Source organism: Oculina patagonica, chromosome 14, assembly GCF_052425735.1.
Source record: "Oculina patagonica isolate OP01 chromosome 14, crgOcupat, whole genome shotgun sequence".
Lineage (NCBI taxonomy): Eukaryota > Metazoa > Cnidaria > Anthozoa > Scleractinia > Oculinidae > Oculina > Oculina patagonica.
In genome coordinates, this window is record NC_135771.1 from 3,406,456 (window position 1) to 3,434,135 (window position 27,680).

The 27,680-nt window shown below is 40.1% G+C and overlaps 3 protein-coding genes across 3 annotated transcripts in view; all 3 read left to right on the forward strand.

Moving 5' to 3' along the window:
- The first annotated feature begins 408 nt into the window (after positions 1–408).
- LOC144639069 (toll-like receptor 2) lies at positions 409–15,518 on the forward strand. Its single transcript, XM_078498327.1, has 5 exons — positions 409–520; positions 10,009–10,063; positions 11,525–11,703; positions 13,717–14,228; positions 14,894–15,518. The coding sequence occupies exons 1-4, from the start codon at positions 409–411 to the stop codon at positions 14,193–14,195; spliced, it is 825 nt and encodes a 274-aa protein (XP_078354453.1). The 3' UTR covers positions 14,196–14,228; positions 14,894–15,518.
- A 3,507-nt stretch (positions 15,519–19,025) lies between these two features.
- On the forward strand, positions 19,026–23,255 carry LOC144639070 (low-density lipoprotein receptor-like). The gene is made up of 4 exons (XM_078498328.1): positions 19,026–19,471; positions 20,050–20,462; positions 21,122–21,259; positions 22,256–23,255. The coding sequence occupies exons 1-4, from the start codon at positions 19,026–19,028 to the stop codon at positions 22,666–22,668; spliced, it is 1,410 nt and encodes a 469-aa protein (XP_078354454.1). The 3' UTR covers positions 22,669–23,255.
- Positions 23,256–25,567: 2,312 nt separating this feature from the next.
- LOC144638087 (uncharacterized) overlaps positions 25,568–27,680 on the forward strand; it is a 36,670-nt gene continuing 34,557 nt past the window's right edge. The window contains exon 1 of the mRNA XM_078497214.1: positions 25,568–26,125. Coding sequence (XP_078353340.1) covers positions 25,621–26,125 — 505 coding nt within the window. The 5' untranslated portion in view covers positions 25,568–25,620. The remainder of the gene's footprint in view (positions 26,126–27,680) is intronic.

Consider the following 27,680-nt stretch of genomic DNA (forward strand, 5'->3'; position numbering starts at 1 on the left):
ACGTCATTTCTCGACCTAAAGCGTGTCACTTCACTTGAGATGCGAGCCGAAATGTTCACAGCTGTTTTGGGTGCGAATATTGTTCGTTTTCTTGTGCCTGGCCTAATTTTAGGGCTACGTTTAGTATTGCCCTGCGAGGGCCAAACGAAATGCGAACCAGTCAAGATACCTCTCTGCCAGGGTCTTAAATATAATAGCACGATATTTCCAAACATCTTGAATCATACAACGCAAGAAGAGGCTGTGAATGAAGTTCACCAGTTTTTCCCATTGGTGAAAGTGGGTTGCTCGGATGATTTACTGTTTTTAATTTGTTCCGTGTATACTCCTGTCTGCTCGGGTTTACGGACTAGGATTCTGCCTTGCCGCTCTCTTTGTGACAGAGCTAAACACGGCTGTGAAGACTTGATGAGAGATTACGGCTTAACATGGCCAGAGAGTTTAAACTGCGATAGATTACCAGAAATTGGCGAAGGGATCATTTGCGTTGAAAAGAACAGAACAAGCGAAAGTATTCGAGGTGAGTCCCAATTTGACCTTGTAAATATAAGGATCAATAATTTGTGTCGCTTGCAAACACAGACAGTTTCAGGCGAAAGCACGCTTAATGTTTCGATACACTTCCTTTTGTAGAAAAACAAAATTTAACAGATCACTTGCGGCATGTAATGAATTAAAGGAAGCGGCGGCGAAGGTAAACCCAATATTTTCCTTTTGAATAATGGGTGATAAGTCGATTTGTCAAGTTGGTACGTGTTTCTTGAAATTCCGCATTAACAAATACGAATTTCAAAGTGAACGAGTTTCGCGTGGAAGAGATCCACAACGACACCTATACTAGCTTACTGTATTCATACGGCAAAGATATCAGAGTCACAGTTAATGCAAGGAAATATTTCTTCTAAAATAACGAACTTGGGATAAGTGTCATAAGTAACAAGTTACATTGGCGGCTGGGCAAGAACATCAAAGCACTATACGATTTTAACAATTTCATTCATTTTTTAACATTTCATTCGCAAAATGCAATTCTACCGCAATAAAATCATGGAAGTAATTCGTATTCGAGAATTTTACTTTAAACAGACTTTACAATCCCTTTCCTTATGGATATCTTTAGATTCGAGAGTATTAATATACAGCCGGGGGGATATAAACACTGAATTCCAATACAAAACACCGCAATTTCTCCGGTGTTTAGTTTGCTATCGTCGAAACAGCGGAAGACCCGCCCAATAAAGGATGCTTCTAAATTCTGAACAAACAAGATGTCTTAGAAGTGCAAATGTATTCAAATGACCTTTAATGTCAAGAACACTAAACCTTTGTAGTTGTCAAGCGGAATTTCTTTGCTCTTTTAAATGAAAGTCTTTTGTCCTCAAATTCATAAGAAACAAAACTCAGTTTTCTTGTGCTCTTGTTTTGTGTCTTAGTTAGTAGTTAGTTAGCCAGAACGGGCCTTATTAGTAACTTTTGCAACCTTGCGAATGTTGACATAACAATAGACTCTTGTTGATACTACCATTTGCGTTCATCCATGAAGCGTGAACAATTTAGCGCGTTGTTTTACTTTTTAAACGTTAAATTTTAGCCTTACAGGTTCTTAAATGTAAGGTTCTTACTCGCGGGTTTTTACTGTATTTGGCAAAACCCATACCTTACATTTTCAATTGGCCGTTCAGCAGTCTTCCCCGACTCGGATCGATATAAAATTTTTACCAGATATTGGTCTTGGATTGAAGATTCATATAACAGATATTTAAGGGCAAGCGATATTTCCATGGCAACGATAAGCAAAAAAACAAGAAATCAGTAAATCTTGAATCCTATGCGAATCATATTTGGTGAATAAAAAAATGAGACCACTACCGTATCTGAAACAATAGTGTACTGCAAATCAAATATAAAAGAACAAAAATATATATATCTTTGAATTCGAGTAAGTCGCAAAAAATAATTAATTAAAACCGTTGTTTTTGCATGATATTAGTAAACTGGCCGAGGCGCAGACGCTGCTTTTTAATAAAATTACTTCAAAATAATGCCAAAAGGTGTATTTACTTACCTTTTGGCGCTGTAAAAGTTTTGTTGATTTTCTTTTTGGCGATTCGGATAATTTTGATTTTTCTTACGATGACTACCATAACAATTTTAAAGTGCTACTATGACCAAAATTTTTGTTTTTCTTTTCGTCTTTTTCTAAAGTCAATTTGTTCAATAAGTCTATATTTAACTAGCGCGCTAGAATTTAGAACGTTGCGAGCGATATAAGCCTTGAAAGAGGGGGGCAAAGGGTTTATGCGTGACACGTGAAAAGGGCAAAAATTAGTCCGTGACGCGTGAAAATAGGGCAAAAATTAGACCGTGACGTGTGAAAAATAGTTAGAAAAGACACGTGATCCGTGAATTCTGCTGTTTCAAGTATACGTGACACGTGAATTTGGTTAAAACTTGTGCGTGAAACGGGATCACGAACCCCCCCTTTGGTACCCTCTTGAAATAGCTTGCCGAAAATCGTGGAAAACCCGTCCGCCATTACTCGGACGTCTAAAGTGAGCCAGCGACTGTACTGAAAAGCGGATTTACGCATGAGTTGGTTCGTGACGTCATATGCGCATCGTCGCTTCGAGCTTCGAGTGTTCCAAGAGAGAATATACTGAGAATTAACAGGGTTATAAAAGATATTTCTTCGACAAATTCTTCGTCTAGTTTGCCCGGTGGCGAAACCGAAGAGAGCCGCAACGAAGAGACATTGCAATTTAGCGGTATCGTTTCTTATAATGAGAATTTAAAGCCGTTTGCCGTCGGTCTAAAGGGCAATGTTTGTATGCAAATACTTCAATATTTATTTCATTCGATGAGGTTTTGGCGCTGTATGCCTACAACGAAGCTGCCGTTTTCTTGTCCAATCGAAGCACCGATCGAAGAAGCCTCGAAGAACAAAGAGGAACGGCGATTCATGGACTACATACGTTTGAATACATGGTATGATGAGAACAACGTAATTGAATAGCAAATGTCTGCAATGTTTGAATTAATAGAGCTGCATATACAAAACGTCATTTAGGTTGCTATTGCCGTTTGCGAAGGATTAAAATGATCTTAACTGTTGTTTTCATTCTTATAATCTATCATACACGCCATGGGCATAAAATCTATCTCAGCTGTTTATTCCGAAAAAAGCTTTATAAACATGAAATAATGTAAAATTTATACAAAAAAATTAAAGTCAACAAGATGGTGCAGGTGATAAATGGATTTAGCTCCTTGAGTTTTATACAGTTTTACCTTCCTTGACTACAAAACAGGTAATAAAACAGGTAATAAGTGTTTTAATGGGTATTAATATACAATCTTCGTTCACTGTCCAAAATCCACGCGCGCAATTGGTTAAAATAGATCACGTGATTTTGCTTTACCTGTCGTCAGCAAACTCAGACAGTGCAGTATTGACAATAATGCACAAAAATCGTGCATTATTGAAAGTGTCTACAGCTTCAAGGCTTGTAGAAGTGGAAGAAAAATATATTCCTCAAATTATCAACGATCCAATACCAAACAAAATCGAAGAGGATAACAACTTGAAGCGCTTTCATGTTCAAAGGTAAACTGCACCTTAATAAATCAGGCCCGGCCAGGGGTTTTGGGTATACGGTATCTTGGGTGTTTTTAACCAAAGTATTCGGTATCTTTGTGCTGAAATACAGGTATTAAGTATTAAGTATGAATTTTTGGAATTCTGTATATAAGCGTAATGTGAGTACATGCTGCGAGTGGGAGATGGGGAAGGGAACAACAATCCAACAAACAATTAATTGTCCGTCCCCTAGTTACGCCAACCTTTGTTATCAGATTTAATAATTTTAGGTATTTGGTATCGACGTTTTTGCAGTTTTCAGGTATTTTGGTATCCCAGGGGAAAAAATGGGGTATATTGGTATCCCACTACCCCCCTGGCTGGGCCTGATAAATACATTTTTGTGTGCGATTGACTTGCTTGTAGTTGTTTGATTGTGAAAGCCATCGACTTGCTTTGAACAAGCTTCTCGCTGACTGTATTTATGAACGACCACAGCTGATGAACGATTTTATGAACCATTTTAAGCTTTATTTCTGTACGGCTTATTTGTGATATTTATATTATTGATGTAATCCCGTGTAATTATGTTCTACTACACTTCTTATTTTTAAACATTAAGTTTGTTGTTTGAAGTTCGTAAAGTCGATGATCGCTTGCAGTTCGATGCAGTGTACTCAGACTGTATATTAAAAGGGTTAGAGTCTGTTCGTTCGTGTTTTGTTGACAAATACACGCACTTGCTGGCCTCACAATGAACTCGAAAATTTCAATACTGCACTCGGCTACGCCTCGTGCAGTATTGAAAATTTCTCGTTCATTGTGCGGCCAGCGCGTGCGTGTATTTGTCAACAAAACACTCACAACAGTCTCTAACCCATAAATAACACTTCAGACATCCAGCTTCAGCTAGCATTCAGTATTCCTGTTTCTTAAAATAAGAAAACCATTTGAATGCTGTATAGAGTCCTTCAATCTATTTACTGATAATGTTGTGAAACTGGCCCACAAGTAGCAGCAAAACTGGGTAGGAGTAGTTTTTCTTATTCATTTCACCCATTTGTTTTCCTCTTGGCCCAGTGATTTTTTGATGATAAAAATAACTGAAACAATATATGCACAACATGGGAACAAGTAAAATAATGTTAAGGGTATAAAGTTTTAAGTTCATAAACGGGAACACCTGGACCTCCAACAAACACCGGGACCTTGATCAAAAGTTTCCAGTTTTGAACCGGCATTTAAATGAAGCCTGCGTTGAGTCGGGGTCTGGCGTCTACTCAAGAAAATATGGTATCATATGCAATACGACAGTGGCTCTTTCTAGAGAATATCACTGGCAGTACATTGTGCATCTGCAGTATGTGTATGTAATTGAGAGTTCAATTTTGGGACTAATCTTGTGTCAACTTAACGTGACTGTAAACAAGCCAGCTCCATGTACCACCCTAAATAAACAGACACCCTATTGGAGACAGTTTTCTCCTTTTATAAGGGGTTAATTCCCATAAATGCGCTTCAAAATTGCTCCCTTGATGCAAAAAGGCAAAGTCTGCATGCAAGCCTGCTTGCCCATCAGGCCAAAGCATATCTTGGTTTAAGCAGGATTAAGCAGCCTGGATGAGATGGAAGTACAATTGCATCACAGGTTTAACCTCCCCACTCCCCCCACATACATGTAAAGACACTGGTCTGGGCTCACACCTGAACAGCTTGATTCAGAGTCTTGCGCACTGACCATTAGGTCACCGCACCTAAATCAATACAAGTACCCCATTACTATGACAACATTTTTATTTATGGTACAGGTTTGACTGTATTTGTTGTCGGCTTCGCAGTACATGTATACTCTTTAAATAAATACATATATAATGGTTGCAAGGGTCCTTCGTGGCCTCAAAATTACCCGCATGTAACAAAAAGGCAAGGTCTGCATGCAAGTCTAGTTGCCCATCAAGCAAGCTTATCTTGGCTAAGTAGGATTAAGCAACCAGGAGTATTTCTACTTCCCCCCTGGATGAGATGCAAGTATAAGTTCATCAAAGGTTTACCCCCCCCCCCCCCTCTGGTCACACCATCAATTTGCCAGTTCCCATTCTACACTTGGAGAGGAGGCACCATGAGAGTAGTCTTGCCCAAGAACACAGCACAATGACACCAGTAAGAGTTCACACCTGAACCGCTTGATCCAGAGTCCGACAACTTACAACTTACACTTAGGCCACTGCACCTCAATCAACATTTTTATTTATGATACAGATTTGACTGTACTTGTGTTAGAAATTATGATGGATCAGCAGCTCAAGATAGTCTGAAATTCAGCCGTCCCCTCGTCCCTCAAGAGATCTCTGGCACATTCACATGATTTATTGTTGGCTACTACATTCTCAACTTATGAACAAAAAGAGCATGCCAAAAAATAAATATATTGCAAACTTAAAATAAAGAGTAGCTAGGATTTCAATAGTGCTCTGTTGCACACAGCATAAGTGATTGGCACAGGTCATAACTATAGCTCATGGCCCCTGTTGTACTTAAATATAATAAAGATTTACTGAGTAAAATCCGGATAGCATGTATGTCTCTGAGACAGGCTAACAGTGTTCTATCCTGAGATTATTTCTCAGAAAATGTTTATGAATACTATTTTAAGTGCACAATGAAGTACAGTCCTACTGTAGTGTTTAACATTGCATGGCAGAAATAAACAAGTGACCAACACTGAAGACGTACGCGTGCTGGTGAGTTTATTAAGACTGCAGAGTATACAGAGGACTACAATGGAAACATTCTCAGTACATATAATCAGTAAAAACATATTGCTAAGCTTTGCATCCTTCTGTATGTACTTTCACATAATGTACCGCCTCGTGCGAATTTATTTAAGTTTATTTGTACAATAGAGGATATAATTCAGAAACATACAGGCCGATTTGCCCTGAAGTATTTACAATTAATTTAAAAATGACTATTCCAGAACACGAGCGCTTGAACAACAGAAGTAAATTACGCCACTCACCCAATGTTTTGCTTCTAAGAAGTAGCGAATACAGTAAACTCACTGTAGATAATTCGAAGCGTTCTATTCTATTCACTTCCCTTGGATAGTTGAAGAAGTTAACCTCACAATGGTTGCAGGGAGAAATATCTATAAAGCATTTCCAAGAGTACAAGTTTCCCTCAAAGTTATCAGACGATCTATTATTCATCTTGCGTTGTTCGGGCGAGTTAAGATGTCACGAAATTTCGCCTCTTGAGTTGCTTTCTGCCACTATGTTGTGCAAAAGTGACCTGGAGATGCCCTCAAGTATGTTTAACATTTGCGCAGTAGATAAGGTTTCTACATCACTACAGATTAAAAAGAAAACCAATGTTTTTCCAGATCGGTCACTCCAGCCTTCGAAGCAGCCATTTTGTTGATGCGCATATGACGTCAGCATGCTCTCGCCCCAACTAGTTCCAGATCTCTATTTGGTCCTCGGACATTTTTGAATCTAGTAATGGCGGCAAGCCAAAGCCGAAGTTTACGCGTGAAATAAGTGGTCTTCCAATTCGAATTTGAACTTAAAATTTGGCAAGGTTACTATTTAATGTAAGTACTTTCAAAAACCGAAGAGAAAAGGGAAGGTAAAATTTTGATCACAGTACCACTTTCCATTTTGAGCGTTTTATCGAAAATCTTACAAACTCTTCAATAGATTTTGTTGAAACTTCTGCCACGTAAGCTTAACAATGCACAAAATGTAACCCCAAAGTTTTGTTGAAATTGATTCACTGGAACAGGTCTCAATTTAACGATAAAGGAGGAGGCTGAGCATCCTCGGAGACCCAGGGGCAGTTAGTGGGGCGAGGGAAACGCGAAAATGCGGGTAAAATATAGCCTCAGGGGCACTTTTCAGTCGCTCCAACTTTTATATGCCGATTGTTTTACCCGCATTTTCGCGTTTCCCTCGCCCCACTGACTGCCCCTGGGTCTCCGAGGATGGAGGCTGAGCGGACAGGTAAAGTTGCGTTACAAAGGCGCTGTCTTCGGAATATGCAAATCATTGTGTATGACGTTCCCCCGTGAAAAAAGCATTTCTGAGACAGTAGAAACTAATGGCGAAATTTGCATGAGAGTCGGTACAAAAATGCGTCTGAATATTTTAGCATAATTTTGTAAAGGGTGAATTGTAACGCAGTTTTTTCGTCCGTTCGAACGCATCCATTACCGTTAAATTTGAAAACGCTCCAGTGAATCAGTGGAAATAAAACTTTGGAATTTAGTTTTGCATTATCAAGCATGCATGCTAGGTAATCTTTTCAAAAAATTCTATCGAGCCGTTCTTAAGATTTTTCAAAAAGAGCTTAAAATCGAAAATTGCTCAAAAATTCTAACAGGAGTGATCGTAGGAAAACATTCAATTCCCGAAACCGCGATGAAGAAACTCTACAAAACTTTCACGGCGCCGAAAAAATACAAATTTTGGCGTTATTTGAGGTAACTTCATCGACGTCGTGTTTGTGTCTCGGTTCATTTATTATCATTATGGAAAAAATTCAATTTGAAACATTTCTGCGATTTATTCGAAATCAAACAAACAGATTTTTTTATTCCTTAATATTTTATTGACAGTACACCATTGTTTAAGATGTTGATATTAGTTTTTAAACTGGAATTCTGGTTCGCGTAAAATTCAGGCTTTGCTGATTTGGCGGTTTTCTGCTTATCGTTGCCATGGAAATATCGATTACCTTAAAAAATATATTGAAACAGACTTCAATCTAAAACCAATATATGATGTAATTTTCATATCGATCAGAGTCAGGGAAAGCTGCTAAAAGGCTAATTGCAAATTATAGGTATGGCCCAGAAAAAACTTCATTATTTTCTCAGCGCACGAGCGGGCAACATGAACCGAATCTTGCAATCTGATTGGTTCCGGGAGTAGGCGGAATTTTCCGATCTTGACCGCGGTTAACGGAACGAGCGGGATGCAGTTTTAGTGACGAGCTTACCGCGCGAGATTATTTTGTAGTGATGAAAGTTTTGCTCTCCAAAATTGAAAAAGCTGTTAACCAACCGTTGTAAATCTAACAAGACATCATACTAGTGGAATTAAAGGTCTTGAAGTTCTTCAAAAGGCGAGTATTTATTTCCTTTATCGACAAAATAGAGTTGTAGTTCACCGTTCGTAGCTTGTCATTGTTTGTGCATTTCGCAATGATTTTCACGCCACTTGTCTTGGGTAAACTACACCGGTTCTCAGACTCCATTCACGAGTTAAACTGCTTTGTTTATCTGTCACTTTTTGCCAAAACAAAACACCACTTGCCGTCATTCAAGAAAATGATATTCTTTGATTGGAAACGGTCAAATTAATTATCGCAATATTGTGCCGTACGTAGACGACCAAACGAAGCATTTCATTCAGTTTCACTTTCGTACAGTTTTAATATCAGAATAAAACTCTGCTGGGAATCAACGCAGAGGGTTATAGCTTTAAGGCTGGTTCTCATATGATCGCCCCGATCGTCTCTATCGCCTTTGCCGCTTCAAAAAAATTGCTTGCGATCGGGGCGATTATATGAGAACATTACAGAGACGATCGCTAACGTCTGCGACGATCGAGACGATCGCGATCGCTTCGATCGCCCGTGTTCTATCCGGGCGATCGGTCGCAGACCGCGGCGATCGCGAACGATTATATGAGAACTACTTTCGCAGAGGGAGACGATCGAAGCGATCCAAACTGTCCCATGGTGCATCAGTGTTACCCAGAACTACGTTTCCGTATGGCCTCCCTTTTGCTTCTTCGCCGTAAAACGGCAATAACGTGAAGATGGGAGGCTACGAGGTTTGCCTTTTCATCGAAGGCTGCCATAAGCAATATCGGAGTTTTGAAAAAAACACACGTGCGTCGATCGGAATAAAATCGAATATTCATATGCGGAAACAAAGAAAAGATCATGAATTATTATCTTGTTCGTTTAGCCCTATTTTGCATATATCAGACGATCGGGGCGATCATATGAGAACCCCCTAATCGCTTCCAATCGCTTCGATCGCCTACGATCGTCTCAGTATTTCCAAACGATCGATGCGATAGAAACGATCGTGGCGACCATATGAGAACCAGCCTTAAAGAAAACATGTTCACTGCTTCTTTAAAAGTTTTGTTTTGTTATGGTTTTGTTCAAACGGAAGCGCCGATCCTGACTTCCCCTTTGCTAGCGCGGATCAACATTTCCAAATTTTAAGAAAAGTTTGTCGCCTTTAAACTTTTTCAACACAATTTTTCTGCTTAATGGTAAAATATAAGACGCACGAAATTTGCCTCATCAATTTTCGCGAAGTTAAGTTTCCCGCGAAAATTGGAAATAATAACGTGCAACCCACGTCAATCTTAAACCCATTTTTATATGCTAATGGTTCCTTTTTCTTCTGCCAGTACTGAACTTAAAGGAAGGAAGCACCAATGGTACGGCTACAAGTTTTTACCAGCGGTAAGTGCGTTTAACTCTCTGAAAAATATCAATAAAATGGACAGTGCTTACAGTAGGACACTTCGTTTTATATTTTTTGAAACGGTTTCCAGCACGTTTTTATGGTGACTTTGAAACCGCTCCGAGGGAGTTTTTTTAACTTTGCACAAAGTCATATCCTAATATGCTGATCATTACTTATGCGGTGTTTCGTTTTCACGGAGTGTAGGAGTGTGTAGGAGTGCATTCGATTTTCCGTTGGCGGTGCTGGTTTAAATTTATTCGTAGTGTATTTGATTTAGTTTGCAGTAGTATATTTTTGTAAATTGTGTTTTTTAGGTTTGTAGCGCTGTCCCTAACGGGCCACCGTAGAATGGAAAATTAAAATCACCTTACAATCAAAAAACACCTTCTATAAAAAAAAATTCATACATAATTCATACATTAATAATAATAATAATAATACTAAAAATATAAAATAATACAGTCGAAGCTCTCGTAAGCGGACACCCTCGGGACGCGAAAAAAGTGTCCGCAACTGGAGCTGGCTGCTTACGAGAATGGTTCTCGTAAGCGGCCACTAGAGGTGTAAGGGATAGATGGCCGCTTACGGGAGCTTGCCCAGCTAACATAATGCTAATATGCATGTAAGCAGTGTTTCGAAATGTTACCGGACATGGATGACGACAAAACAAACACTGAAATATGGTACTGTAACTACTGTAAAATCATTGTGACGAATGGCGATGTGAACTTCATTGATAAAAACAAGATACATAGGTTGTTAAAAGGATTTTCTCTTGAGTGTCCGCTTACGGGAGCTTAAAAACAAAGAAAACGTCCAAGTCGTCATCTCTAAAAGTGTCCGCGGCCGCTTACGGGAATGTCCGCTTACGAGAATGTAAAAAAACAGAGTTTGTATGGGAGCGTAAAACGGGATTTCAAACAAGGCGGCCGTAAGTAGAGCTGTCCGCTTACGAGAATGTCCGTTAAGAGAGCTTCGACTGTAATAATAATAATAATAACAATACAAGGATTTATTTTGCGCCATTTCCTAGAGGTCAATGGCGCTTTACAATGTTTAAAATCTCTATGAAAAAGAATAAAAAAATTTTAAAAAATCTAATTTACAAGTAGCTTAATGAATGGCACGATTCAATGAAGCTTTACAAGCTGATAAAATAAAATCTAATCTAATGCATTATTAAGTACGTAATTTTATTGCTCATCCGTTTGGTCTAATGTCTAAAATCTTCTGCATGGTATTCTTATAAACCCGGGTTATAAACGACCGCCATTTTGGTTTAGCGTTCATACTTTATAATAAATTCAAAATGGCGCAGAAATAGAAGGCGAAACAAACCAACGAAAAAAAATAAGCATTTTGGTTTGCGCTCGCCTCATATTTTGCGTACCCAAAATGCGGCAAAGCTTGTTACGCAGGTACGTAAAATCTTTGATTCGTTCCTCTTGCCTTCACAGGACACCCACGAGATCACAGAGCAACCACATGGTAGTTAGGACGCCTGCTCCTTCGTCAAACGATGTAGATCTACTAGTAACGATACTGTTAATTACTCTGGTATTGGTTGTTACACTCATAACGATGACCGCTCTTATAATGTTCTGGCGTAAGCGAAGGCGTAGGCCTCCCCCATCAAGTAAGTTTTAACTTATATTAAAGTGCTACTATGATCCAATTTTCACCCCTTCTAATTTCGGGCGTATCAAAGAGAATTCCACAAAAGATTTTAAATGGCGTTTTCCGTTTTCAAATATCTGTTTTAGTTCCGGAGATATTTAAGCTTAAAGGAGAAGTTCACTCCAGAATGGCCATTTTTTTTCTTTACGCCAATATAAAGTTTCTACAAAGATATGCTATTCACCAAAATTTCAGCCTCCAACGTGCGCTATAACCCTTCGAAATCTTTCCCTAAACTCGACAACTGAACGCCGCCATCTTGGAGCTGGTAATGTATGCGTGACGTCAAAGAGCTCAGCTCGAAACTCCTTGTTTCTTCGTAGCAGCTTTTGTTTCTTAAAATGCCTGTTTCTGCAGCTCCATTTTGCTCAAACAGAGCTCCAAGAAATACAAAAAAAACAAGGAGTTTTGACTATTAAAATTTTCCCGCCAAACTTCAGGCTGAGCTCTTTAACGTCACGCATACATTACCAACCATAAGATGGCGGCGTTCAGTTGTCGAGTTTTGGGAAAGATTTCGTAGGGTTATAGCGAACGTTGGAGGATGAAATTTTGGTGAATGACATATCTTTGTGTAAACTTTTTACTGGCGTAAAGAAAATAAATGGCCATTCAAGAGTGAACCTCTCCTTTAAAATTAAAAATTTGTAAAATATGCAAATTAAGGGACTGATATGATTTCATCTACTCAACTCAATTTTATGTCAAGTATCAAAATAGAGCTATCTTGGTTAATTTGCTGCAGAGACTTTTGAAACTTGGCAGGCTAATAGTTCTACACACGACACACGGTTAAAATAAAATACCATTACCATGGCAACTCACTCTTTTCCAGTCCCCACCAATCTGTTTTCAATATTTTATTAATTTTTAGCTCGGAAAAATTAAACCAGGCCAAGACGTCTACGTAACCCATTTATATGCTTGCAAAATCAAGAGTCAAACATTTCCGATACAAATTGGTCATATTTGATCCAAATCTGGTTGAGTTTATACGTCATCATTTTGCTAAGATGGCGGGATATTGGCCAAGTTCATCTTTTCTTTTTTGCTTTTGTATGGACCGAGACGAAGTCGTTAGTTTTTAGTAAAAGTGAATATTTAATAATTGACAAACTTTTCCTTCTTCCCTATTGAATACAAACGTACATGAAACGAATAATTGACAATTTTGTGTCAAACTGTTTTTCTACATTTCATTCAACCTTAGCAACATCGCAGTGCATGATTCTGTTTATATCTTTCCCTGCCATTGCATTGGGAGGGGGGAGGGGCGGGGAGGCGCCATGGGCTAATGGTAAGTGCACCGGACTCCGGTCAAGCGGTCCCGGTTCGAAGCCTGTGTACAACTGAGTTTGTCTTTTCCATGTCACTTCACCAAATGTTCCATTTCACATTTCTTCCTTTTGTAAGCCTAGAACTACGAGCTTTGGCCTTAATTCTTTTTCATACTTCTCAGCTAAACAATGGAATGCGTTACCTGGCTGTATTAGAACATGTGACTTAACATAGTTTAAAAGGAACATTCAGGGAATGACTTTTGTTTAGACACATTTACTATTTTTTTCACATTTTACATTTTACATTTGCACTTACTTTTTTTAATTATTTTTTTTCTCGAAGATATTAGCTACAATATAAATATTATATTAAAATTTACTCTAAAATTCGAGAGGAAATAAAGTCTATGTATGTATGTATGTGTTTCAGCCAACGATCGACTGTTTACAGCCCACTCTTTTCTCGTATTTTTCTTCGATCGTTAAACGCAGGTAAGAATCACGAGAGAGCCTATGAGCTTGACGCCTTCGCGCTCACGCACGCTTCGCTTGCTGCTTCCCTCGCGTTTTTTTGCGTTGAAAATAGATAGGCTGTGAACAGTCTAGCCAATGAAATCCGATAAATGAATCGATGCGTATGATAATTTCAGTATAGTCCAAGAGTTTCTAAAATATGATACTTCTTTTCTTAGTAAAACCTCCCCCAGATGTAGACGAAAATGACTTTAAGTACGACGTGTTTGTCACGTACAGTAGAAAAGATTTTCCTTGGGTGGACATAGAACTGCTGAGTCTGCTGCGTGAAAACGAAGTGAAATTCTGCGTTGACCACTTACATTTTGAACTGGGGAAGGCATTCGTGGAAAGCATGGTAGAAAGCGTGTACCAGAGCCGCAAAGTGTTGGCAGTGTGGTCCAAAAACTACGCGTCCAGTAAATACTGCAAACAAGAACTTGATTATGCCATACAGCGCAGCTTTCAGAACAGCGACGGTTCTGTGATTGTTATCAGACTTGACCGGACTGATAGGAGACAGCTACCCAAAGCACTGCGAACAAAAACATTTCTGGATTACTCTGATTGTGTGGAGAGGAAAGGATGGGAAAAGCGGCTCATAACGCATTTAAAAGGACCAGGAAAAAAGGCGTATTCCATAAGAACTATTGTTTGATGGCCTGAGTCCTTCATAGCGCGGGCACGCGCAGTCCTGGGCGTAAAAACGAATTGCGGTCACATCGCTCCATTGTTAGATCGCTCCCAGTCAGATCGCTCCCAACCGAAGTCAGATCGCTCCATGTTAATAATAGTGTTAGTTTAAAAGTAAAACTATCAAGCTTTCAACAGATCGACAAAGATGATCGAGTTCTCGATTCTAATACGATCGCTCCTGAAAGTCACAAGTATAATCAATCAAACTTTACCCTAAAAGGTTAAGACATGGAACAATCGAAAAAACGGGCGACCCCTTAATGTTCCTTAAACATGGAGGATTCGAAAGTTACGAGCGAAACATAAACAATCCATAGTAACACTTCATACTTTTCGCTTTTCCCAATCGAAAGTTGCGAGGGAAACTTTCACAATCTGTGGTAAGTGTTACTTTAATACTATAAAGGGTTAAAACATCGAGCTACCGAAGGCTACGAGGGAAATTAAGTACTCGATTATTTATAATCGAACGTTACAAGTGAAGTTGAAACTCCATCATCTTGATCGATCTGTTTTAAGCTTAAGTATTCAACACCGTTAAACTGAAATTCGTTAAACTTTACAGTATTATTACATGGAGCGACCTGACTTTTGTTGGGAGCGATCGGACTTTTTTGATGGAGCGATCTGACTTCGGTTGGGAGCGAACTAACAATGGAGCGATGTAATGTGACCGGCGACCGTAAAAACTGTCGCTGCCAAATGTCAGGAAATATGAACCCTCCATCTTCAAGGCAAATCTTAACCAAGCCGCGAAAGACTGGAACAGTCTTCCAATTGACCTTAAGCAAACGTATTATAAATCTATTTTTAAAACAAAAATACTGAATTTTTTTTTTAAAGATTTCAACTTTAACTTTTTCTACTCTTTGACATTTTTTCTATTTTAAGAATTTGATTTTTTTTATATATATTTTGTATCCAATAAGGTGATTAATTAATTATTGAGGCCCCACTGAAAACCACCTTGGCGAGTTGAGTTCCCTCATTAAATATGTATTACTGTTATGCATAGAGCAGGAAGAGTGCTTAGGTAGGTAGCCCTAACACTACTGTCTTCCAACGTTATGTGAAATAGCTGTTTACACGAATCTTACGCTTATTAACGTCGTTAAACTATTTAAAAAGTGCCTTAAATTTTTAAAGTTATCGGTATTTTTTGCAAGGGCCGTACACCCCTAAAATATTGAACACTAATATTGTTAGTCCCTTTCAAATATGAACCCGACCAGTTTTGATACGCTAAACTGCTTCGGATAGTATAAGCCACTCCGAAAATAAGACCTGCCTGCCATATATTATTGATAACTATTAACTCCGTCTTCTATCAAGTCTTGTCTTTACTTCAGTACCTGAACTAGTCATCTGTTTTTCTTGTGAGGGAACCTAAGCTTACAAGCCCCGTGGTTTTTTATTAGGTTCCCTCGCCATTTTGTTTCTAATCTTATATTATATTGTAGTCCTGTATATTAATTATTATCTTGTATATTGATTTTGTATTATCTATTTTTCATACTTATATTTTTTGTTTGTGTGGCAAAATAAATAAATAAAAATAGCTGAATAACAAACAAAGATCGCCCCGAACTGTGAACTAAATTGAGCCAAGCAGAGGTCATAGCGAGATTAGTTTGTTGGACCGCTTGCTGGGCGGGGCGAGGAGCCTAACCAATCAAATATGGACTCACAATGAATTTCTTAGTCAACGCAGCTCCGAGTCTCTATCCCTACGGAGACCAATGGGACCCCCCTCGCACCCCAAAGGCCAGCTGAGTTGAGTACTGATCTTGCCTAGTTCCTGTACGACTTTTTCCCCAGGCCTTCACGGTATTACTGACGTCACTACTCGTTTCGGTGACGTATCCGGGACCACATGACCCGAAACGAGTTGACCGCGACGAAAATAGAGGCCTAGGAACTAGGCAAGTACTGATCTATGACGTCAATGGTACGTTTTACACCGCACATAATCCCAAGTCAGTGAACTTTGATTGACATAAAAAGCTTGGTATAAACACTACGTTTTTCAACCCAAAGCGTGTCACTTCACATGAGACGCAAGCAGAAATGTTCAGAGCTACTTTGAGTGCGAATATTGTTCGTTTTCTTGTGCCTGGCCTAATTGTAGGGCTGAGTTTAGTATTACCCTGCGTAGGCAAAAAGAAATGCGAACCAATCAGGATACCTTTGTGCACTGGTGTTTGGTACAATGACACGATATTTCCAAACATCTTGAACCATAAAACGCAAGACGAGGCTGCGCTTGAAGTTCACCAGTTTTTTCCATTGGTGAAAGTACGTTGCTCGGACGATTTAGCGTTTTTTCTTTGTTCAGTGTACGCTCCAATCTGCACAGCTTTACGGACTCCGGTTCCGCCTTGCCGCTCTCTTTGTAACAGTGCTAAACACGGCTGTGAAGTCTTGATGAACCGTTTCGGCTTCCCATGGCCAGAGAGTTTAAACTGCGATAGATTTCCAGAAATTGGTGGAGAAATTTGCGTTGGAAAGAACAGAACAGGCGAAATTAAAAGCACTCGACCGACAACGAAAAGACTGAATAAAGTGCGAGGTGAGTCCCAATTTGACCTTGTAATAATAAACATCAGTAAATTGCGTCTCGCTCAAACGCAGGCAGTTTCTGGTGAAAGCACGCTTAATGTTTCGATGCATTTCCTCTTCTATAAATGATTTTTTTCTCTAACGCGGTTCGAACGTTACTGGTGTCATCAATTAGCGGTACGCGAATTAGTCAGTGAAGCAACGATAACGTAAAAATATGACAGTGCGTTCCCGGCAATACACGTAAAAAGACAAGATTTGTTGTACCTAGATGTTAACTGTCTGCCGATTTCTTTACGGCTTCGAAGTATTTATTTAATGGCCTTTTGTCTTTTCTAACTTTTAAACAGATTAAATATTATTTTGAGGCTCCATTTTACATAACACCGAATTGTCGTCTGCATGTTGGCCTAGAGGAAATGTACAAGTTAGTATTTTTCGCGTGAAGAATTTAGTTTTCCTCTCTGGAGGCCATTTTCTGTGTCGATTCTGTGGCTTTATTTCCACTGTCGCATGGCTTTGAATTTTGGAAAATCTTCTAAAACTCAACATGGATAAAAGTACTTTGTTTACATATGTCTGGAGAGTACGAAAACGTGCAAATTTGCGTTTCTCTTAGAGACGGACCATTTTTTGGGGGGGAGGGGGGGTGGCGGGGAGGTGGGCAATTTTTTTGAGTAAGATTTTTTTTGTCAGCATTGGTGTTTGCAAGAATTTTCTTTACCAGCTTAAGCCTCTGCGAGAGTTTTTTTGCACCATCCTTCTTTAGCAGGTGGGGCTTGTTTGAAGTTATTCCCCGTACTTACTTGTGCACGATTTTTTTTCTCCAACTTTTCTTGTGCAAGAATTTTTTTGTAATTGCCTAACCTCCCGCCCCCATCGAAAAAATAATGGTCCGTCCCTTAGCTTAGTATTCGGTACGTGCTGAAGCTCTCTTCTACCCGTCCTACCTTTCGGTCTTGTCAGATCTTGTCGTAATGTAACTAGCACTAATTAAACAAGTTGATGTGGTGTTAATTTTACTGTTTATCTGATTACACGACAAGAAGAGCTAATGGGATACTTTCAATAAATATCCGTGGCGAGTTGCATGACCCAGAATTCGAATTATTGTGGTAAATTATTGTCAAGGGAAACGAAATTTTGTTTGATTTAGCGGGGAATTCGAGTTGTCAGAGTTCGAGTTAACCGAGTAAAAATGACTGAAAATTGGGGTCAAATCCAAGGGAAATGGGACTTAGTTCGAGTTAGCGGGGGTAGTTCGAATTATCGGGGTTTTACTGTATTACGCGACAAGACGAGCTAGTGGGATATTTCAATAAGCATCCGTGGCAAGTTGCAAGAACCAGAATTCGAGCTATCGGGGTAAATTTCGATCAAGGGAAACGAGATTTAGTTTGAGTAAGCGGGAAATTCGAGTTATCAGAGTTCGAGTTAACCAAGTAAGATTGACTGAAAAGTGGGGTCAAATCCAAGGGAAATGGGACTTTGTTTGAGAGCGGAAAGTTCGAGTTACCGGGATACTTCTGTAATACCGGTAAGCTCTTTTAAATTACTTTTGTTGGCTAGTTGATGGTTTTGTTCGTTCGTTTGTTTGCTCCTACGTTTCTCCTCTCCTTCGTTCACTCCGTCGTTCTTTTGTTTGCTCCATTTTATGTTGAGGTTCTGAATGGGGAGGGGGGGGGGGGGGGGCTCGATAACACTAAACACTTAATGTTTTGGCTCTGTGACACGAAACAATTAAATTTTAGGCATTTTAATACTATAAACAGTAAAAAATTCACTGTAACAGTAGGTTTTATCTAGAAGGAAACAAAAACGGCTCCAAAAAGGCCAATATTATTTTGTTTAGTATATCAAAAAGTTTTCGTCCATTTTCCGACGATTCCCGATCATTTTGGAAGATTTCCGAAGAGTACAGAAGATTCCCGAAGACTACCAAAGATTTTCGGAGACAACCGAAGATGTCCAAAGACTGCAGAAAATTTCCGAGAAGAGCACACAGCACAGGCTCAAAGTTCATGAGTGATTTATTACCGATTTTCGAAGAACAGATAAGAATTTACAATGCTTAAAGACTATGGATTTTTCACGAAAAATCCTCAAAACACTTAACAATATTTTCACCGGAAACAGTTAAAACATTAAAAAAATTGGCCAATTTAACAGAAAACATTAAAAATTATTGGCAAATAACACTAAACCCCATTGAGACCCTCGTTGTTTCTTCATCATGTTTGTTTATCATACGGTTTGCCTTGTATTGGATACAGATGGATTCCTTCTGTACGCCAATCGTCGTGATATACGCCTCATCCACCTTGGTTCAGCGCAACAGACAACCTTGGTCAAGGGCCAGAAGGCAGCTGTAGCAATAGATTTCGACTATGAGAAGCGATTTATTTTCTGGACTGATGCCGCCAAGGGAAACATCCAACGCGTGATGGTCACACGAAGAAGAACAAGACTTCTTCTCTTGAGAAAATATATTAAGGTGGTGGCGGAAGGTGTCCAGTCGCCTGAAGGACTCGCCGTTGATTGGATAAACAAGAAGTTATATTGGACAGACGCAGGTGCAAAAGTGATTGAAGCTGCTGATTTTAATGGTCGCCATAGACTGGCTTTGATTACAACGGAACTTACGAATCCAAGAGCTATTATCGTTCATCCAACTGCTGGGTAAGTTTTCTGTTCGTGTATTTTTAGTTTAGGGTGTAAGGGAAGGGATACGATTTCCTCATGAAAATAGTACTAAGTAGATGAAAACGAGAAAATGGTTTGGTCGGTGGATCGGCTGGCGCTCGGTCGGGCGCTTGGTGAGGCGCTCGGATCGGGCACTCGGTCGTGTGCTTGGTCGTGTGCTCGTTCAGTCGGGGGAACAACCGAACAAGAGCCAGTTGATGGCGACATCTCTTCTCCGAGAAGTGACTGAGCCCGCGGATTTCGTTGAAAGTTGCTAAGCAACATGACGTATTCGCTCGCGCGATTGCTTTCGGAGTACTCGTGAGCGCTCGCGCTAGTTTTTGATTGGTTGAAATAATTCGGAAACTCTTCGAGTACTTCAACAAAGATTTGCCAAAACTGGCACTTATTCCCCCGACTGCGTTCAGGCGCTCGGTCGTGTGCTTGTCGTGTGCTCGGTCAGTCGCTCGGGCGCACGATCGGTCAGTTTCAATTTGTTCAATGGAAATAAACTTCGGCGACGGCGCTGGCCGTTTTCGAACCTCATTGAGCTTGTTTCTTTTAATATCTTCCAGATATATGTTCTGGTCCGATTTGGGTAACCAAGCCAAAATTGAAAAATGTGCAATGAACGGAAACAGTACTTCACGCCAAGTTCTCGTCAACCGAGACATCGTGTGGCCAACTGGACTGACAATAGACTATAGTGATGAGCGGATTTGGTGGGTTGACGCTAGACTGGGTACTGTGGAATCCACAGATCTCAACGGTCGTGACCGGAAGGTTACCTTGCGTAGCCTGGGTGTACGCTATACCTTTGGTATTGCTGTTTTGCAAGACTCGATCTACTTGACAAGGGAGAGTCGAGGACGAAGAGTCCTTATGATCAAAAAGGATGACAGCAGTAGAGTTGATAGAATTGCGAGAGGCCTTAAAGGACCGAAAGGAATTGTGGTTTACCACCAAATGAGGCAGCCTGGGGCGAAAGGTCAGTAATGTAATCGGATGACTCTTCATTTCGCGTTGACAGGGATGTTTCTCGTGGATAGGTGGGGGGGGGGGGGATACAGCCAGAAAAAGTTGTACCTTTTAGAGGCTGAAAATCGGGTTTTGGTACTACTTGGGGTATTCCATTCCAAAATTTCACAGTTACTATTTATTATCGTACCTCGTTAATGATAAAATCATATACCCCGTTCTAGGGATACGGCACGAATATGGATACCCCGTATAGGTATTGTGGGGGAGTACCCTCCCGGGGGTTATTCACTGTTTTAGCCCGGATATTAACATACTGTAAAATTCCGGTTATAAGCCCTGGGCTTATAGAACTTCGTAAGGGGTTTTGGGAGGGCTTATAAGTGGAGGGGCTTATATCCGAGAGGACTTATAAGCGGAATAAAAAAAAACGTTTCGAAACGAGCCACGGGAGTGTTGATCGAAATACGTTTTTAGGTTAAAAACGCATAATAAAGCAACATTTAGCCCTGTTCAGTACTGTCATTCAGCAGAGGGGGGCTTATATCCGGGGGGGGGGGGCTTATAACCGGATGTATTTTTTTGTTTCCAGGTAGATGGGCCTATAACCGGGGGCTTATAACCGGAATTTTACGGTAGCCGTTTATCACTTGTGCTGTCTTTACACAGGCGTTAATCCATGCCGTCGTTCAGGCTGCAGTCACATCTGTTTATTAGCTCCAACAGATGTTCGTCCAGATGGTTATTCATGTCACTGCCCTCAAGGATCAGTGCTGCTTCAAGATCAAAAGACCTGCAATTCTACAGGTAACGGCTAACTGAAATAGTTTTCTTTAATCATGTAAATTCAGCCTTGAGTCGAAGCCATGCTCATAGTACAACAAAAAAACATCCAACCGTGAATATACAGTAAGCAATTCTACATACACATATACATGTGTAACACTGAGACACATAATATAATTATGTTTATTAGTGAACTGGACTCACTACGCTATACATGTTTGTAAATAACCGCAGCGCGCTATGATTCGACGGACACATTGAAATAAAAGTGGAACTTGTCAATCCTTTACTCTGAGAGTCAAATAAGTGGCGGATCCGCAGGTGTTCGTGTGGCATAGCAAAGATGACCTTTGTGGTCAAAACAGGGAGTCGCGAAGTAAGGACCCTTCTTGCCCCAATAAGGAAGTTGGTAGACTGCAAGACAGTCATTTCTTCTCTAAAGCTGTTGAAAAAAGCGCGTATCGAAGGCGTAAAGGGCTGAATGTTGAGGCGCGAAGCCGCGCGAAGCGCCGATCGTCTCGCGCCTTGCACGAGACGATTGGTTCGCGGCAATAGGAAACGATAAAAAACATTCGTGACTTAAGCGTGACGCGTTACTCGACCTTACTAGGAATAATTTTCTTTTGTCCAGTGATTTATCGACACTGTCTGAAAAATTTAATATGATAAACTTTGGCTTGTTCACCATTGAAACATGGCAAACTTGTCAACATATGATTGGTAATATCAAACACGTAAAAAAAAATCATCATAATTTCGCACACATTGAGATACTGTTATTCTCGGTGGACAGACTCCCAATAAACAACCGCAGTTTATAAAAGAAATCTCAATTACCACAGTTATGCCAACTTCTGGAAAACTTCCCAAAAACTTCGACTTGAAGTAATTTTCCAAACTAACAAAAAACACTTCCCTCCCAGTACCTTCTCTTAACTGCATCGAGGCCCGCACTTTCTAACCTGTGGTTACCACTAGTTTATTAATTTATTTATTTATTCATTTCCCTCACGCCAGATTTCTCCTCCACGATTACCCCAACAACGAAGCGCCGTGGTTGCCGTTGTTGTGAAATCACCATACCACTCTGTCAGGGTGTTGGGTACAATTTCACGTCATTTCCAAACTTCTTGAGGCAAAGAACGCAAGAGGAGGCCGCGCTTGAGCTGAACAAGTTTTTCCCATTGGTAAAAGTGGGTTGCTCGGATGATTTAGCGTTTTTTCTTTGTTCCGTGTACGCTCCTGTCTGCACGCCTTTTCAGACTCCAGTTCCGCCTTGCCGCTCTATTTGTTACAGTGCTAAACACGGCTGTGAAGCTTCAATGAAACGTTTCGGCTTCACATGGCCAGAGATTTTGACTTGTTCTAAATTCCCAAGATTGGGCGAAGAGATCTGCATTGCAAGTAACAAATCAAGTGAGGGCACTTAGCAACCGCCGACAATTAAAGGGACTATGTCACGGATTTTAAATGATGTTTGAACTGTCAAAATTTATATTTCTGTCACAGGAAACCTAAAAATAATAGTCCATTTTTATTAAGAATTGCTACATTAGAGCACTGAAACTGTTAACGAGTTTCTTTGGCTGCGGATGGCTCGGATGGAAACGGATTGCAAGTTGAAAACGTTTTCAAGTTGTTTCCGCGCGTCTTCGAAATATCGATATTTATAGCCGTAGCTTGATTTCTATCCGTAAATTAAGGTTATATATTCCTTTAGATGTTCAAAGACTGGGATAAGGTTTATGTAGGGTTAAGTTGCCTACCACTAATTTCAGTACAGTTTAGACCAAAAATCTGCGAAATCCCCTTGACATAGTCCCTTTAAGAATAGTAAGGCCAGCATGTTTTTTTTTTGTAAACAGAATCACTGTGACTTTAAGGGTGTTTTTCTAGGACTCTAAATCTCGATAACTCTCAATAACTGGAACCTTCCAATAACTCGAACTTTTTCGTTTCCCCTTGAAGGTTCGAGTTATCGGGGTTCAACTTGAAGTGAATAATCGGCTTGAAATTGCTTTGTTTTACGATACAAATATAGTCAATATAAACGGATTAAAGAGTTTAAGGTGGATGAGCTGAACTAACGGAAAAGGAAATTGAATATTTTCGATTTTTTGTTGTCAGTTGTAATGCAAACGAATGTTACTCATTCAGTATAACATAAACCAAAGGCTCTTATGCACAGCTCTATGTTTCAGCTAGCTTTCGTGGCCGGCGTTCGAAGGAATAGGGAGAAGAGGCGGTTCGACACCCAGGCTATTATAAGGCCAGCGTCCTAAATGATATATTTGCGAGTAAGGTGTTAGTTTTCCGTTATGCTGTGTGCAATCATAACGTGAGCTGCATGTCAGTTACCTTATCACTTATTATCATGAAATTTTCGCGACACTAAATTTCGCGATTTTGCGAAAAATTTTGTATTTTAAATCACCTTAATTTCGCGTTTTTGAGTTCGACACAATTAACATTTCCTTGGCAATATTATTAAAACGACTTTATCTAAGGAACAATAACGCAGCGTCTAGGCATGTACCAAAAGTGCTAGCACTTTTTTTGGCATTATTTGGCTTCGCGAGCATTTTTTTTTTTTTTACATTTTATCCAAAAAAGCACTGCTAGCATTATTTTGGATTTTCGACTGATTATTTGTATAATTTTGTCTTAAAAAGCACAATCTGACTTCATTTATGGCGTCCAAAGATGCATTATGCCCTCATTTTAGTCAAAGGAGTCGAGGAGGCCTGGGGAATAGGTTTGATCGGTTTGATACGTCAGTGATTGCCTTCTAGAAACCCAGTCCATCACACTCCTTCCAAGATGACGTCATCCACGTTGTCATCAAGGAACAATGGAAGTCAGCCAGCCAAGGCAGAGATAGCTCGAGAGCGTACTCTGACATCAAACATTGATCGTTATATTTTATTGTTGAAAAATCTAACTGAAAATCTGAAAAATGTAATATTCTATGTTTAAAAAAATCGGAAAAAAGTGAGCATTATTATGTAACCCACGAGCACTTTTTAAAAAAATTAGCATTATTTTAGCACTTTTTTGGCAAAAAACGAGCACTTCTTTTAGCATTTAATGCTTTTTTTACGAGCACTTTTTTTACGAGCACTTTCGGTAGAAGCCTAGCAGCGTCAAAATTAACAAAAACGCAAGGGCTGGACAAAATCTCGGCAAGAGCAACAACAAAGCAGTTCTCCGCATAATGTCCACAAGCAGTTCATGGTTGTACGTGAATTATTGTTCTTGAGGTCCATAGCAGGCATTTACGTTGAAAATCCCTTCCTTCAGTGGTACTTAACTCATTCTTGATTATTGACATTGAGTCACTTAAGTTTCGCGTCATGTTATGATCGCGAGCACTTATTGTTCGCGTCACTTTAATTTCCGATTTTTTTAATTGCGAAAATCGCGAATTTAACGAGTCGCGAAAATTTCATGTAATAAGGTATTTCGGTATTTCGTGTACATATTTCCTGTTTGGTTAGTTTATACCTTAATGTTATGGCTCGTACTAATTTAAAGTTGAAAATCGATGCTTTGGTAACGGTGTAATGCCATTTTTTCTTGCTTTTACCATTTATGTAACTGATGTACTAAAATAAATATTAAGGTAAGTCAGCTGAAATTGTAATTGCAAGTTCTTTAGAAATAAAGCTATTGATGAAAAGAATCCATTTGTTATGTCTCTGCGAGCGATTAGAACAAGAACAAAGCTTATGTTGTGCTGGAGGGCAGTCTTTTGACCTCTGCTTGCCAAGTTGGTGAAAAGCGGTTCCGTGTTTTCATCTCGGATATCAGAGCAGAATGGCGGATATGGCGCGCGGTAGTTTAAAAACTACCGCCAAGTCCTGGCAAGTTGGACACCGTCAAGGAAAAAGATCATTATATAATTAGCTTTTTGACGCCTCGTGCCGCAAAATTCCGGGGAAATTGCACGCAAACCATTTTAAAAACGCTTTTTCTGGTGAGTAGCCTGAATATAACCGCCTCTCATTCTTTTACTACGTGCGAAGTGGCGGGAGCGAATTAGATGCGGCTGTATTCGCAGGCTACCTGGTGAGTGACGGAAAAATGTTCGCTTTGACCGTTATTCTGGATCCCTCTACTTCCCTTGCTCTATAATAAAATCCCTGCTCTTCAAACACCAGAGGAAAGAATTTCGCCCCGGTACAATCGGTTTAGTTCTGATTTGGTGCAAAATAGAACAGGCCCCTTACCTACCCCACCCATGTAAGTAGCGAGATTAGTTTGTTGGACCGCTTGCTGGGCGAGGAGTAACTTTGATTGACATGACCGAATCCGATTACGTTTGTCAAACAGCGAGGTTTATCACTGCATTTCTCGACCCAAAGCGTGTCACTGCACTTGAGATGCGAGCAGAAATGGTCACAGCTGTTTCGGGTGCGAATATTGTTCATTTTCTCGTCCCTGGCCTAATTTTAGGGCTAAGTTTAGTATTGCCCTGCGCAGGCCAAAAGAAGTGTGAACCACTCACTATACCTCTCTGCCAGGGTCTTGAATACAATACCACGATATTTCCAAACATCTTGAATCACAAAACGCAAGAAGAGGCTGCGCTTGTAGTTCACCAGTTTTTTCCATTGGTGAAAGTGGGTTGCTCGGACGATTTAGCGTTTTTTCTTTGTTCAGTGTACGCTCCGGTCTGCACGGTTTTACAGACTCCAGCTCCGCCTTGCCGCTCTCTTTGTAACAGTGCTAAACACGGCTGTGATGGCTTGATGAAACGTTTCGACTTCACATGGCCAAGCATTTTAAACTGCGATAGATTTCCAGAATTTGGTGAAGAGTTCTGCGTTGGAGGTAACAGAACAAGCGAAGCCACTCGACAGCCGCCAACAACGAAGAGAGTTCGAGGTGAGTCCAAACTTGACCTTGTAAAAATCAGTAAATTGTAAGGATCAGTAAATTGCGTCTCATGCAAACGCAGACAGTTTCAGGCGAAAGCATGCTTAATGTTTCGATACCTTTCCTCCTGTATAAATTATATTTTTCTATGACGCGATTCGAACCTTGTTTGTGGCATTAAAAACACGAATCACTCTAACAACAAATGAAGCTAAATAAATGAGTTTATAATTTGGAACGTGATAACGGAAAATTATAACACACATTTTCCTTTAGAATAATCCCTTTCCCGGTAAATTTGAGATTATTGAAGGGTAGGGTAGGGTTAATTTCAAAGAAAAAGTTTAGGGAAAGATCGGAAAAATGATTTGCCTGAATTGTTTGGATAGAGCGTGGCTCCAAGCGTGACTTCTTGATAACGAGCGTGACTCCTTGATAACTAGCGTTACCTGCGAGCGGAGTGCGTTTCCGGCAAAACACGTTTTTTATAGACACAGTATTCATAATGTAACTTTAGTAACCGTGACTTGATATCCTCTGAGAAACCTCTCACTAGGATTTTGAATGAAGGCTAAATTTAATACCTGTTGTCTTTTTTTATTTATTTATTTATTTTTTCGAAAAAAGGTGTATTGTGACGAACTATTAAAGCACATGCACCTATTTTTTGGGCGTTGGGGTCAGGGGGAGGGGAGTGACTAGGGAACTCAAAAGGGGGGGGGCATGTTGGAGACAGGGCGCTTTTTAGGGGATCTACGAAGGGATCATTTTCGTGTTCGTGCTTTTAAGGCCAATTTAAGGGGATCCCACGAAGGGGTTATTTTCGTGCATATTAACAGGCACGAGGAACTCAAAGATATTCAGTAGAAAACGGTATTTCTCGGCGGGGAAGCAACTTCCTATACATTCTCTTAACTCGAACCCTCGATAATTAGAACCACTCGCTAACTCGAACCTTTTCCGATTTCCCTCCAGGTTGTTTTCTTACTAATTTTACCCTCGATAACTCGAACTCCCGATATCTCGAACCTTTTAAGATTTCACTTGAAGGTTCGAAGGAAGGTTGGCGCAGTGGTAAGAGAGAGGCCCTGCCAGGATAAATTCCGACAAGCGACATGGCATTTCTGTTTGTGTGCGTGCCAACTACAGGCGCGGAAGGCCAAACCATAGCTTTCCTTGATACAAGTAACACGGTATCTGCGAGTGGTCAAGTGGAAGTGGGCGTGTACAGGAAACCCACGCACACAAACAAATATCTCGCCTTCGAGTCACATAGTCCCGCGCAAAGCAAACGAGCTGTAGTAAAGACACTAATGGATCGTGCCAAATATCTTCCTTCGACCTCTGAGCGGAAACAGAGCGAAAAACAACAAGTAATCGGTGACCTTAAAGTCAACGGATACCCTCAAAGTTTCATCGATCGTTGCCTTGTTTCGGCTCGATCAAGAAACCATACAGCCAGAAAACCAAGAAAGTCAAGAGAGCCCAAGGGGTTACTCTTCAATCCCTTACATAAAAGGTGTTTCCGAGAGAGTTTGACGTGTGCTTAGCAGAGAAAACATAA